We start from the raw sequence: 14374 nt of genomic DNA, 5'->3' as shown, positions 1-14374 counted from the left end.
CTCGAAGAAATCAAAACAAATCCAGCGACAGAAACTGTAATCCAAGAAGAGGCGTCTCATTCACCAGTCGAAGAAACGGAATCTGAAGTTCCTGTGGTTAGCTCACATGATTTCCGCATTCGACCCCTCTCAAGCTCTCCACTTGACTACGATTATGCTGACTATGAACGAAAAGTTAGCATGAGCGTATTTGACGCGGAAAATAAAGTTTGATAGTCAGAACTTCATGCTCAGTAAACAATTCAATTTAATTTAGAAAACTACAATTTCAGTTTGTTTGTTTATGATAGAGTTTGTCACTCATTGTGACACCGTTTCAGTTAAAACTATTTGTTTTTGTTTATTTCAGACGCTAAAGTGTTTCAATTGCTTGTTAATTTTGTACCCTGGAATACTCTCTCGTTTGTATGTTCAAGTTTCATTCTCCGCTTTGCACTTTCCTTGGCAGCTTCTCATCCAATTTTCTATTATTTACAATAACCAGCAAACATTTTTATTATTTTATATGCATAATTTAAATTTGATAACCTATGTTTTCAAATTTTGTTAAAGCCAAAGATATTTCATGTATATATATTTATTTATATATATATATATATATATATATATATATAATAAATTAATGTTCTGATATGTACCAAATTTGATGACCTTCTTAGTCTAGGATGTATACAGATTACTTTTACCCATTCATTCAATTACATTTTATCTTCGACTTAAATGTCAAGTATTCATGTCTGTTCACACATCCCACTTTTGTTGATCCCTGTAAACTTAATTCGCATATATTCTTCTCTTGATATCAGTTGCTTATCAAAACCTCTTTTTTTGAACTACGATAAACTATTAGTGGAATTGTGTCAGCTTTCCTAGCTAGAAAACAGAATTGGAATAGTACCAGATATCCATGAAAACTTTCATAGTGTCAATCTTAAGTTGAGCATTGGAAAGTAGATTTGTGTCGCGACTCCAAACCGTAAATTTAGTCTAGTAACCGCTACTCAATTACTTGCCTCACGGTTTGAGGTATCACAAACATGAAAAAAATTTCCGAAAATTTGAAAAAAAGGTTTACCAAAAAAATTGCTAAAACTCGATTCATTTGCTGTCATTATTCAGTTTTCTGACTCTGAGCAGGCTCTTTGACACATAGGGCTGAAAAAACTCAAAAATAACCAAAATTCTTCAAATCTTGAAAAAAGTTGAAAATTAGTTTAAATTTGCGTGTTTTTGATTGGATTACCAAGACATATAGCTTTTAAAATAGTCATAAAAAGTTCTTATGTCTTGCAAAAGACCTTTTTCAAGTTTAAGACTATGGTCAATTTTAGAGTGGTCCGACAAAAAAATCAAAAAATGACGAAAAAACTCGAAAAAATGCAACTTTTTGGGCTCAAAAACTCCTAAAAATGACCTTTTAACCTTATAATACGACCTTCCCAGTAGCTTCACCACACTAAGAACTTGTAGGACTACTTAAATCGGCTAAGGGTCTCTAAATAAACCTTAATGTCCGCTGGGTGCTACCTGTTAATCCCGTTTTTAAGGACTGAAAGTCAAATGGGTCAGACGAAAAATCGGTCAAGCGGAAAATCGCATACAAAAACCAAAAGGACTAATATAATTGCTAAAATTTTCGTTTGAAAGGAATCAATGACTAATTAGATGAATGCGGTTATTAAGAATCTAGTTTAATACTTCTATAAAAAAATATTCATTTATCTTTTGTCGCTCTCTTTTGTAATTTTTATCGTTCCATGACCAGAAAATCCTTTGATTGCATCCAATCTTGTTCTCTTATTGTTTTTAGGATATTTAAGCTTTGAAAAGAATGGAAATTAAAGGTAAAATTAAAGAAAAGGTTCCCAACAAAAAAGAAATATATTTATCTTCCTTCTTAGAATCATTCAGTTAAGTTGACTGAGCGTAGTTATCTTGACGGAAATTTAAAGAAAACAAATTTTTCCAAACAAATCTTGTGGTTTTCTTTACTAATATTTCGATTGTTTGATTCCAGTACATCAAAAATTAGAAAGAATGATTTTTTTGCATTCATTTGATTTTATACGATGGTTTCTGGCGTCTCAAGGTGAATGTTTGAGCTTTCTGTGTCATGAACAGTAATAGCCCTCTTGTTTACTCCGCGCGTGATTCCATTTCTAATGGATGTATATTTGAATAGTGAATCTGATAGTTACCCTTCCAGCAGTCTCAGTTGCTATGGGGCACTGTCCTCTATGGTACCACCACTTGTTTTTCAGCTCCTGCAGAAACCCCTCCTCCCTCAGCCTCAAAATCTCCACTGTGAAATTATGTCTGAAAGAAATAGTCAACTTCCTCCACAAACTCATTTCACATAATGAATTCGAAAAATCTGCTTGACCGACACTTAAGTTCTTGACCGACGTTTAAGTGCTTTAGGTCCTTCATCAAAATCTTCTAATGAAAAGGATGTTCGTATAAATTTTAGTTAACACAAGCCTGTTGAAGAAGACACCAATTGCTGATATTGTATGACACATTTCGAAACAAACTGATAACTTAGAAACCGCTGTGCTGTGTTAAAATTGCAAATATATCTTTTCGACATTTTTCTGAGCCTTGCTTTAATCAATCATCTTAATTTCCCTCCAAATCCAAATATAAAATTTTCTGCCGCAAAATTAGTTTTAAATAATCATAACTGAATCGTTGTATTGAAAAGCCTTTTGTGATGCTGTGATTTATTTATCAAGTTTAGCCAATGGAGGGTCAAAACCTACGTCCAGAGTGAGTTTTTGGTGAGTGCAATTCCGTATCCCTTCGTGTCCAGATTGTTACCCACTATCATGGTGTCACAGGGGGGCTGTTGTGCTGTGTATTCGTTCATTGCACTCTCAAGCAGAAAGGCATACTCTCCCCCACTCTCGCGCACCCGCTTAATCCCTAAATCAGGAAAAACTGTCTCGACAGATTTAGAAAAAATTAGTCCGGATAGGATTACTAGGACGTTGGTCGAATCAGGGCTGCCCAACTCAGCATTGGGAATATAAAAACTAACAACTTGTAACTCCGTTATTGCATGGAAACATATTTAGGAAAAACCTAGCCGACTTTAGATTAAGCTCTTGACTCTTTTTACTATTCCCTTGATTTCAGAATTTTTTTCGTTTCGGATGTGTTTTAAGCGGTACACTAAAAAATTATAGCGCCGAATTTTTAAGCTATGCGTTCCCTGCATCGATGGTGAAGTAGCGTATCTTATCATTATCCTGGTAGCTGGTCTTTCCCTTCCTAGCCCCGCCTCCCCTCAAGGAGCATATAACGTACAAATTCCCCTAATAACTGTAAATATATTATAGTGGCGATTATTACTTGGTGGGGGATGGGGCTATGATGGGAAGGGCCAATGATAGCTTCACTGAGCAGGAGGGTGAACAGACAAAACAGTCCCGGACAAAACAGTCCAGAATAGCAAAATATTCCCAGACAAAACACACCAAACGACCCCAAAAATAATAAGATAGAGATTTAGAAATGGATTTGTTCTTTTGTTTTAATTACCATCTTCGTTGCTGCGCATGTATGGGGATGGCGAGATGGAAGACATGAATGCGTGCATCCGCTGGTAGATCGGAATCGGTGACATCTGAAAATCAGCAGTTTTTGTAGATATTTGTTTCTTACTGGGAATGGTTTTCTTAAAGTTTAGTAAAAGTTAGTGATGTGGGGGAGGTTTAACTGTTAATGTTGAGGTAGCTTGAATTGTAATGGTATAGACTATGATAATAGTATTAAGTGTGAAAAGAGATCGCCGAATTGGCAGACAGGGTGTTTATAAACGACAAAAAATTGGAATCAGATCAGACAGCCGACCCCCACCAATTGCATTGCTTGGGCGAACTGGTGAAATTTTGATATTAAGATTTGTCGATCAATCAGAATTGAGCTTTCGGCAGAATTTCTCGTTTTTTACTAGTCTGCTTTTGATCATAGGTGGGTTTGTAGTGGCACTATCAAATATAATATCTTAAAATTCATTGCAAATCCCGGTACGGTTCTTTCACGGAACATAAAAAATTGTCAATGTTCTTGGTACAATTACCATCAAATTACATATCATCGCTGTGTGGCCGTGATAATTTGACTTGCCTACTCCGAAACCGACGGTGATCTTTTAAGATCTTACAAGGTTATACATAATCATATCGGAGTCTTGCAAGACAACCGTCTATCTCGCAAGGAGGTCATACAATAATTGCCTTTCTTGTAAGACTTGCAAGATAACCAACTTGAAAAAAAACTTGAAATAACCAGCATGAGAAAACTTGATAGCTGTTTTCTTGATTTTGCAGCAGAGTTGATAGAGCTGCAACTTTCAACACCATAGGTATCACACTGCACCGGTTATAGTGTGAAGGGTCGCAAAAACAAACCGATGTGATCTGGTGAAATTTGACAACTTCATTGTTTTTATAGGCACAGATTTTTTTTGACAAATCAGCTGAAAAGATAATTGTGTCGTGGTTGATAACACGGGTCAAAAGAAATCAATAAGCTGAATATTAAATTAAATTAAATTTGGCTTATTGAATTCTTTTGACCCGTGATATAGGCCACGACAATAGTTTGTGGGTATAGGTTCTCCAAATCTGTCGGGTTGTTTTCTGTTTCTTGTTGATGTTCGTGAAGGCTCTTGTGGTTCGGATTTTTAGTGCTGCAGAAGCTGCAGAAGCTTTATCCTGATGTGAAGGTCCCACACCTGTGTTCTGAAGTTGTGGTTCTGATTGAGATATCGTCTCCTCTACTGCTTGTTCGGTTTTCACGTTGTCACAATTGAATATTTTTTAGCTCGTTCATCCTTCTAACGAAATGAAGTAATCCAACTCTATTTCATATTTACTTGCATGTTATGCATCTTTTCACATTGGTGCGGTTCTTTTGCCCATTTTTTCACAAAAAGAATTCTGGCACAATTGCTCATTTTGTTGTTTTTTAACTCGTTTTTTGTTACTGTTGAATTTTTAGTAAGTTCCCCAGATTTTCGATCGAGACGCAAGTGAAAATTTAAATTTCTCGCCGTTAATATCTGATAAGTTTATTGGTTTTAACACTGGTTTCATAACTTCGTTTGTGAAATTTTTAAGTTCTTCATGTATTATTGTTTTTTTTGGTAGTCTTATGACATAGTCTCGATAATAAAGGGCTGATTTAGTTTTCTAAGACTTAGCAAGATAAATAGTCTATTATTTTAATTGAAAACTTTTGTTTATGAATTTTGAAAACATTTTTTTTTTAAAAAATTTGAGCTTAGCTATTCTTTTTTCTTTTAACTTGTAGCTTCGCTTCTCTATAGACATGTTACATCCTTTGTCTAGTAAACTAAAACTTGCTCTTCATAACTGATTTTTTCTCAAATGGTCTCTGCTCTTGGTACAGAGAATTTTCATAAAATATTCGTGATTTTAGCGTTTTGCAAAGATTTTTGCCATTTTCGCATGTTTTCTTGTTTTTTCTCAGGATCACAATAATGGGCAGTTCTGTTGCCGTTTGAAAAAAAACGCAATTAAGAAAATTTAATGTTCTGAGTTAATAGCTTTATGTTTAAGTGGCTTGAACACCATTCATTTTACCTCTATTTGTCGTATGACATGTAGTCGTATGACATATCCTGGATTATGAAAAGTCTGAATCTTTTTCTATGGAGGTGATATCTCAGTGATTTCAGTTGATACATAATGTTTTTTAATCAATTTGACATTCATTTTCTCAAAAACAGCAAAAATTTTTTAAACCTTGCCTTTTTGTCTTTTTGGTCTATCAAGTCGCATTGAAAAAAAGTCTTATATTTTCTCTAATGAAGTGCAGGTTTATTTTTCTTAAGTATAGGTTTTAACTGATGCCATTTTGATTGGGTAATTAATTGCTTAAGAAATGGACAACGAGTTTTGGTTGTAAGAAATATTTGTAAATATTTGATTTCTATCGCAGTTTTTTCTGGTTGTCACAATACTGACAGGTCTCATCGGCCCTCTATGTTATATTGTTTTCTTCTTTAGTGGTTTGTTGAACAACATGTTAATTTTTATCTCTTCCTTATTTGGTAGACAATTAATTGAAAAATGTAGACGAGGGGGGTCGGAACAATATGTGCGAACGCACATTACCGAGCATCCTTGTCAATTTTTAATACGAAACTAAAAACTAAAAAAAATAGTGATTCCTTCTTGCGTTAACTTAAATCTTTCCATTAAACGAGAAACCACATAGGACACTGGAAATCCGAAACTTAGAACCGCAGTTCTAGCCAAAACATCATGCGAAACTTACAAAAACTGAAATTGCCCTTGAAACCGTGAAGTTGTGCTTCCTCGGAAGTTTTGTAATCTGTACACTTGGAGCTTTCAAAGGGTCAAAGAGAGCTACATAAAAACTAAATGCGCGCACTCTTTACCAGTTTATTTCCTCAAATCTTTCTGTGAAAGAATGCTCTGAAACAAATCCTGTGACAGCAAGCAAAAATTTTTCTTTAAAAAGACAGACATAACTACGATAATGGAATTAAAGTGCGTTCTAGAACAATAATGGAACTATTAAGCTCTGAAGATATCAGTCAAAACGGTTAACCATCAGAGAAATTATGGTTTGGTTTAACAAAAGATAACAAGATCTCTCAATAATAAAGCAACAAAAGTGATACCGAATTGTAAAATACAAAAAAAGGACAAAAACCAAAACAAAAGTTCAAATGTTGCTGAGTGCTTTTAGTTTTTTGAAAAAAACTTAAATTGAAAGTCATTAAAAACGGTTAGCTTTATACCGATATCAATTAATGAATTTATTTATATATCTATAGTTGACCATTTAGAATTTTTATTACCCAATATAATGGATACGACAACAAAAAACAACAACAAATAAGGCGCAAAATGTTTAAAAACTCTTCCAATTTCTGCAAGAGAACGTTGTCGCAGTCCTTAAAAGCATAAGTTATACAGGCAATAAATATGTTCAATTGAGTAATTCATGCGTTTTCTGCGATTGGATTTTTTAGTTATGTGATAATTAACTAAAGAAACGAGAAAACAGCATGATTGTGCATGATTGTGCAAGAAAACAGCATGCGTGTGACGTATTAGCTTATTCTCAGTAAATGGAACTGTATTTACTGAGAATAAACTAAAAGGTTACAGGGATGAGATTTAAAAAATTGACGATCTGAAATTTTGAAGTTCAAAAAATCACTTTATATTTCTTAAAACATTTATTTTCAATGTCATAAGAGACATTAGATAAAAACAGAGTGGGCTGTTTAGGTTCACATACAAATCTTTAAGCAGCCATTTTGATTTACGAGCAGTTAGACTTAGCAAACAGACTGCAAAAGAATGACAAATGAAGATAAAACAAAAGAGTTCAGTTAAAGTGTACCAAAACTCTTCGTCAAATCCATAAAAGCCATTAGCTTTTCTCTGAAAACAAACTATATCAACAGTCGGCCTTTTTTCTCGTTTTTGATAGTGGTCAAAAATTCAGCCATATATTGAAAAATTTGTCAGCATTTAACATTAAAAATCGAGGCGAAATATTTTGAAAAAAAGCAGCACGCCCAAATAAAAAATTCTTATTGTAAGAACTCATGAGGAGGTCAAACCTAAAGTTTGTGATTTAGATCACTAGTTAACTTTCTAAATATTTTAATTTTACTAAATATTTCGAATATAAAAAAAACAATGATGCATTTTGCATAATTATTTCAGCCAGCCCCCTTTTGGGGTTTAGGGAGATTGTGTCAGCGGTTTCTAGCTCTCTAAATCTCGCATACTTAAGAAAAGTTGACCAAAAAAGCATATTTTTGCCATTTTTGATGCAAAAAGTTTAAATTTATAAAATTTTAGCCAAAAAACTTCAATCAAGATATTCAGCAACGCTCTTCTATCTTTGACGAAAACAATAACACTCTATGAGTATAAATTTTTACATATTTTAAATCATTTTAGCAAAATTGAGCCAAATTTTAGCGAAATGTTCAGAAAATATGAATAAAAACTGGCGGATATTCACAAAACTTTAAACCTCGAGAACTCTCTGTAAGAAACCAAGTTCGAAAAAATATTGTTTTTTCCATATTCTAGGATGTACGTGCTTTCTAATGATATCAGTTACAACGATGAATATATCGAACGGCCAAAATTGACTGAACAAAAAAAACCATTTTGAGTATATAGTTATAGCTCCCTCTCCACTAATGTGGGGGTCAGAAAAATTGTGCACATATGAATATGCCGTCTTTTCTAATCAGAAATGTGATTGAAGACTATACTCATGGCATTCATGGTCAGATTGATTGGTTAAGTTCGTTTTTTGTGCAATTCGGAAAGAAAAAGTTTATATAAAGCAGTTACCAGGAGTTGGACTATATTTTTCAAGTGATATTTCGTATAACAGATCTTAGATTCTGACTAAAGTGAAGACAAAACATTCACAAAGCTTTTTTATTTATTATACAAAATTTTTTAAAAAATAATGAAATCTGTTGTTTTTTAACCATGCAATGGTCTACAACCTCAAAATTTATGCCGGAGAGGGGTACAATTTTTTTTAAAATTGATGCAGAGTACTATTAGACTCGAAACTCCCGAGGGGCTCATAACCATTAGTATTAAGTATGCGAGATCCTTTCAAGTGTGAACAGATGAATTTCAAGTTGTGACAAACATTCTCTCAGTTTTTATTCACTGAATTGGGTGTAGAATGTGGTCACGTGCGTCTTGAGGGGACACGGGTAATGCATAATTGATTTATTCTGTGACAATCAAACACCCGGTATGTTCTTTGATTAAGAGTCCACAGTGGAGCCCATGAGAACAAAAATGTGACAAAATATTCAATCTATCTAATCAATAACTCTCCGCGTAAAGGTGAAGAAAACATCAACTCGAAAGAGAAAACTGAAGAAAAATGGAAAGATACAAGAAAAACTCTACTCAGCATATACAAGCAAATTATATAATTGTGCTGGAACATATCTACGGTGAAAAACCCTCTGACAATCTATAATAGTTAAATTTGTTCTTGGACTACCAAAACAAAAGTACACCATAAGATTACTACTGACAAATTTAAGATGCTTCAAAGAGAAATTTGTTTCACTTCACTTTGGTATGTGAGCTATCAAAAATTACTAACCAATTCAGATCTGCAAAGCTTGAAAGATCCACCAATTATTGAGCACTGAATAAAGGCATCATTTGGCTCTTTTCTGTTATTGCCCCCCCCCCCCCCCCCCCAGCCTTATATAGCCAGTCTATTTGCACCCCCCAAATATGTTCTTTTTGGTCCTTAGAGATCCGTTATTTTAGTCATAATAAATTGCCGGTACCGGTGGACGAATGGATGAATTTTTGTTTCCAGTTGTCAAAAAAATCAGTGCCATAAAGCTATTCCTGTGAAAGAAAAGTGCAAAAATATTAAAAACACGCATTATTCTTTGTCTGCTTACATTATAAGCAAAGTTCAATTACCGTATGCGTCTTATTTTCAAAACTTCGCAGCATAATTAATTTGTAAATGCCGTTTGTATATAATTGTATATGTAAGTGTATGAAATGCAACCAATATGCTATAACATGTATAAGTGGGGGGTGCAAATGGACGTGGGGGGGGGGGGGGGGGGGGGGGCAATAACAGAAAAGAGCCCATCATTTTTGGATATCAGATCTTTCGACTGCCTAAGGGTCTGTATTTGTTAACCATCTGTAATTAAATTTGGAAAAATAAAAAGAGAGATTCCTTTTATATTGAAAAGCAGATTTATATATCTTTTTTCTGAACAGTTTTTTGGTCTTGTCAATTTGTACAAAAAAAATATAGGAAAACTCCTATACAATCTTTTCCATTTCTCTGCTGAACGTAAACAGGACAAACAGGAGAGAAACAGGACAAAAACCTCATATGCTCTTATGCCTTTTAAAGCTATAATTTATCACACAAAAATGCAGATGCTGATGAAACATAAGACAAACGAATTCTGATAGATTTCCCAAAGAGTCCTGAAAAGGTGCAACAGACAAAGAAGCTCGTTAATGTGCGTTTTTACGTGGTGTTCCGACCCAAGCTCATCTACATGTTTGACTTAATTTTCAACCAAACGGAGAGATAATAAAAAATAGATGTTTGAGTTAAAAAAGAATCGTTAAACATCTAAACAACGAGTCGCATTACATAATGTCATGCCTCATTACAGCGCTCACGAGATCTGCTATTAACAAGACTACGAGAAAAAAAAACAAACAAAATAAGCAAAAACGAAAAATTTACGGCAAAAACTCAATATCTAAATTAAAAACACCTAGTAACACGGCCAAATGGAATCAGATAAAGATTTAAACACACAAATTTACTTTTTCAAAGCTACACAGCAGATAGAATTTTTCCTTGATCAGACTAAGTAACAAGTCGACAAAAAGAGGAAATAATGAGGCAAAACTCAAATATCAATCAACATTTCTTAAACCAAACCATTTGAAACGTATTAAAAATCATGAGTTTTTTAAGACATAACTCTTGATAAAAATACTAAAAAGTCATTACCAAACCACTAAAACCTGTATTTGGTTACAATAAGCCGTAGAATTGGACTAAAGACGCGGAAAAACTCAAAAAGCATCATCAACATTTTGCAAAAACAAATATTGAAGCCATTAAAATCATTAGCTAATATTTGAATATTGTATTTTATTGCAATTCAATTGATATTTTTACTAATTGGGCTTAAATGAAACTGAAATATTAATTAAGTTCTCTTGGGCCTCAAATGAAAAGCATTGGGATCTGTTGTTACGCAAATGTGCTAGAAGAACAGACAAAGAAACACCAATATTGACCACTCACACAAAATTATGAAAACGCAATTTGTACAACAAACAAAACATCAGTTACGCCATTATATCAATAGACATGTTTGTTTATGATTTACAAAAAATTGGATGGGACCTCTCAATGATGAGAATAAATTACAAGTTGACGAAAAGAACAAAAAATCGAAAAAATAAAAAAGATTTTGAAATTGAATAATATCATAAACTTTGAAACTTTGGCTATAAACTGACTGCATTGAGGAACATCATTCATTGAATCCTCATTTGAAATACAATGATACCTCTCGGCATTTTATGATTACATAAAGAATAAAAAAAAGCAAAAACAGCGACTTATGAAGAAAATTGAGAGAGAAAAGTGCCATTAAAAATGAACTTGTCAGTAAAGAAAACTTTTCTATTTTTAATTAAAAACTTTTTCAAAAGCAATGTATTTTTTATAAAACAATGTGACTTTTCAGAAAAATAGACAATATGAACAAACATATTTTTGAAATTTAATTAAAAACTTTTATAAACTACAATGCATTTTTTATGAAACAGTATGACTTTTAAGAAAATCAGTCAATATGAACAAATATATTGAAAGCACGAAATTTTGAGAAAACTCGTAGCATCAATGCCAAAAATTTCAGTAACTGGAGGAGAAGAAATACGCCAAGTTATGCATCGAAAGTATTTTAATAAAGTTCATAAGTCATGAAAAAGCCTTCACAATAAATCTGATGACTAAAACAACAAATTCAAGCAAAAACCAAAAATTCAGAAGAAAGTGCGAGCAGAAATTGTCGAAGCCATTTAAGCCACAAATTTTTCTCTAAAAACGTTATCTAGGCTCCATTGAACGTGTTCTCTAAGCTAATTGTAATTTTTAATAATAGGATGATGTGATAATTTTTGAAAAAGCAGAAAAAATATCAAAAAAGTAAAAAAAATTATGAAAACTCTTGGCATCGAAGTCATAAAAGCAATGGATAGTAGATAATCTCATTAAGCAGTTTAATATTGGCTGCAGTAAAAAAGGGGGACCTGTCAGTACTCCGATTGACTTACTGTTCACAAAAAAATTTAAATTCTTTAATGTTCAAAAAAAATTCGAAAAGTTGTTTTCAAAGTCTTAACAGTCATTAGCTGTCCACTCTAAGCACTCGATAGGTTCAATTAATGCTCATTCGAGAACTTATTGCACTTTTAGTCAATAATTCTTTGTCATAGCACTGCAAAAATTTAGCAAAATCTCAAAAAGAAAATCAAACTTTTATTAGAAATTACGAAAACTCAGAGTCGAAGCCAAAAAAATGAGCGATTCCTTGAGAACGAACTTTAAGTTCATTGGGCATCTTTTGGCTGTAGATAAGGTTTGTCACTAATGGAACCTCGATTTGAAAAATGAATAGTCTCTAAGGGATTTAAGAAGCAAAGCAGCTCTTTCTTAAAACAGCTCTCAAATGAAATTCGAATTCTTTTCTGATTGTAAACTTCCTTATGAGACCAAAACTAGCTTTTTCTTAGCTTAACAACACAAAAATGAATCATTGTGTAGTGTGAATTGTAATTTTGAATTATTATTTTTATAGATAAAATATTAATTTGAGCAAAAATTCAGCTAAAATTCGAAATCATGCCAAATATCCCGTGTTCACACAAAATTTTAAACACCGATAACTCGTTCAAATTATGCGCTGGACGACCTTTTTAATGATCAGCTCACTTTTCTCTACGATGAAAATACACATCGACGAGAATTGACTGAACAGAAAACGATTTGAGTATATAGTTCCTGCCCCCACAAGTGGGGTAGGAACAAAAATTTAACGCAAATAGAATTCTTTTAGCCGTCTTGAGTGACTTGAAATGTGCCCAAGACTACCATACACTGTTATAAGCTGATAACGAAATCCCAGATCATTTTGTTTTCAGAAGAGGAAAATCCACGCGACGTAGTCATGAACAACTAACTAGGTTTTTAAATTAAAAATTATTACAGTATCGTTCTTGTTTGCCGACAGGATTTGCGAGAAGCAAATTTCAACCAGCAAACTTCAAAAAAGTGTTTGGCAAAAAATAAGAGAACTCTGAAAATTTAATAAGCAAGACACGAAAGAACAAAAAAATATATATTGTCACGAAAATCAAAATGAGAACTTTTAATTTTCCAGGTTTCACTGAATGGAAATTTGAGGCAAGAAATATGATTGGTCATGCTTTTAATTTTGCCTAATTTTTTTTTTTAAAAATGGACAATTTCTGTGCTCAAAAAGATGGAAAGAAAAATAAAATATATTGTGAAAATTGTACAGAATTCAAAAATGTTCACAGTTTTCACAATTAATTTTATTTTTCTTTACTTTTCTTTGAGCGTGGAAATTGACATTTTTTAGTGTTATTTATTGAACTGATAGGTTCATAAATCTTTTTGTGAGTGGATTGTCGTTTCGAATAGAACACCAATTTCACCTCCAGCTTCAAGAAAATGAACAGAAAAAGTTTTTTTTGAGCTGCGCAGAACAAACTGATATTTAAAATGGCTAGCAAAAACACGTTTCGGTAACAAATTTTAAGTTACATTAGCGAACAGTAACAACTTGAAGAAAAATTTTTGTTTCCAATAAATGCTTGGTAAATGCAAATGCTCAATGCAGTTTAAATATAACCATTAATTCCTATGACAAACGTTTTAACTCCAAGACTGCTCTCATATTTTGCAATCGCAAGATGTTTGTACATATTGAAGGCCTTTTTGTATTTTGTTATGTTATCTTGTTCACTTGGTTTGACCTAAAATTTATCTGGCCGAGTTTTGAAAATCAATATCAATTGCTGTTTGGCAAAGTAAACATTGCACTTCAGGTGCTCCATTTCGGAGATGTTTTAATTACTAGCATCATTGACCAGCGTAAAAATGGATATAAATAGAAAAAAAGAAAAACTGACGACAACAAAGTTCTTTTTGATGTGAAAATATGTTCTAAATTTCTCTGAAGTTTAATTCAGCCGCCTCTAAATTGGACCATACGAAGCTTAATACTAATACCTGTTAGTGGTACACCTGAAAAATTTTTGATAAATTAACGTACATGTCTCCAGAACTCAGGCATAGTGCCTGTACCCCTTTAAATTCTATTTCAATTTATGGCAAATAAATTGTTTGCTCAAATTTGCTAGATGAATTCTCAATTTCAATCAATTGAAACAGTGACTGAGGTAAATTCGAAATCAAAGGCAGCGTCGCAACTTATGTAAATCAAAAAATTAACCAAAAGGCAAAACGAACGGAAAAACAGCAGGACAAGCCTTGACCTTCAATTTCACGAATTTTTGTTGATTGTACATAAAGCATAACCGACTAATGTCCGAAAAATTGCTCTCTTACGACTAGTGAGAGCTCTTGTCTATTGCAGCCTGCATCAGTCCGGGGGACTAACATCGCTAAGTGGCTTCAAATGACGTCATTAGAGGTTATTATATACCATTATAACCACTAATAAAATTTAAAGTGACAATTTGACACCAAT

The 14374-nt window shown here is 33.1% G+C and overlaps 2 protein-coding genes across 3 annotated transcripts in view; one reads left to right on the top strand and one right to left on the bottom strand.

Annotated features, from left to right (window-relative positions):
* The window catches only part of LOC142342736 (uncharacterized), a 467082-nt gene that overhangs the window by 126518 nt on the left and 326190 nt on the right, over positions 1-14374 (top strand). The window lies entirely within an intron of this gene.
* Positions 1-14374, bottom strand: part of LOC142342737 (glutamate receptor 3-like) — a 106338-nt gene that overhangs the window by 16688 nt on the left and 75276 nt on the right. Inside the window, exons 16-18 of the mRNA XM_075394259.1 lie at positions 3544-3628; positions 2763-2925; positions 2199-2316 (exon numbers count right to left, since the gene is read on the bottom strand). Of these exons, the coding sequence (XP_075250374.1) occupies positions 2199-2316; positions 2763-2925; positions 3544-3628 (366 nt within the window). The remainder of the gene's footprint in view (positions 1-2198; positions 2317-2762; positions 2926-3543; positions 3629-14374) is intronic.

The sequence above is a fragment of the Convolutriloba macropyga genome, chromosome 7 (assembly GCF_964194025.1).
Source record: "Convolutriloba macropyga chromosome 7, txConMacr16.3, whole genome shotgun sequence".
Classification (NCBI taxonomy): Eukaryota; Metazoa; Xenacoelomorpha; order Acoela; family Convolutidae; genus Convolutriloba; species Convolutriloba macropyga.
Note: the sequence above shows the minus strand (reverse complement) of the source record. Positions and strands in the feature narration are given on the sequence as shown.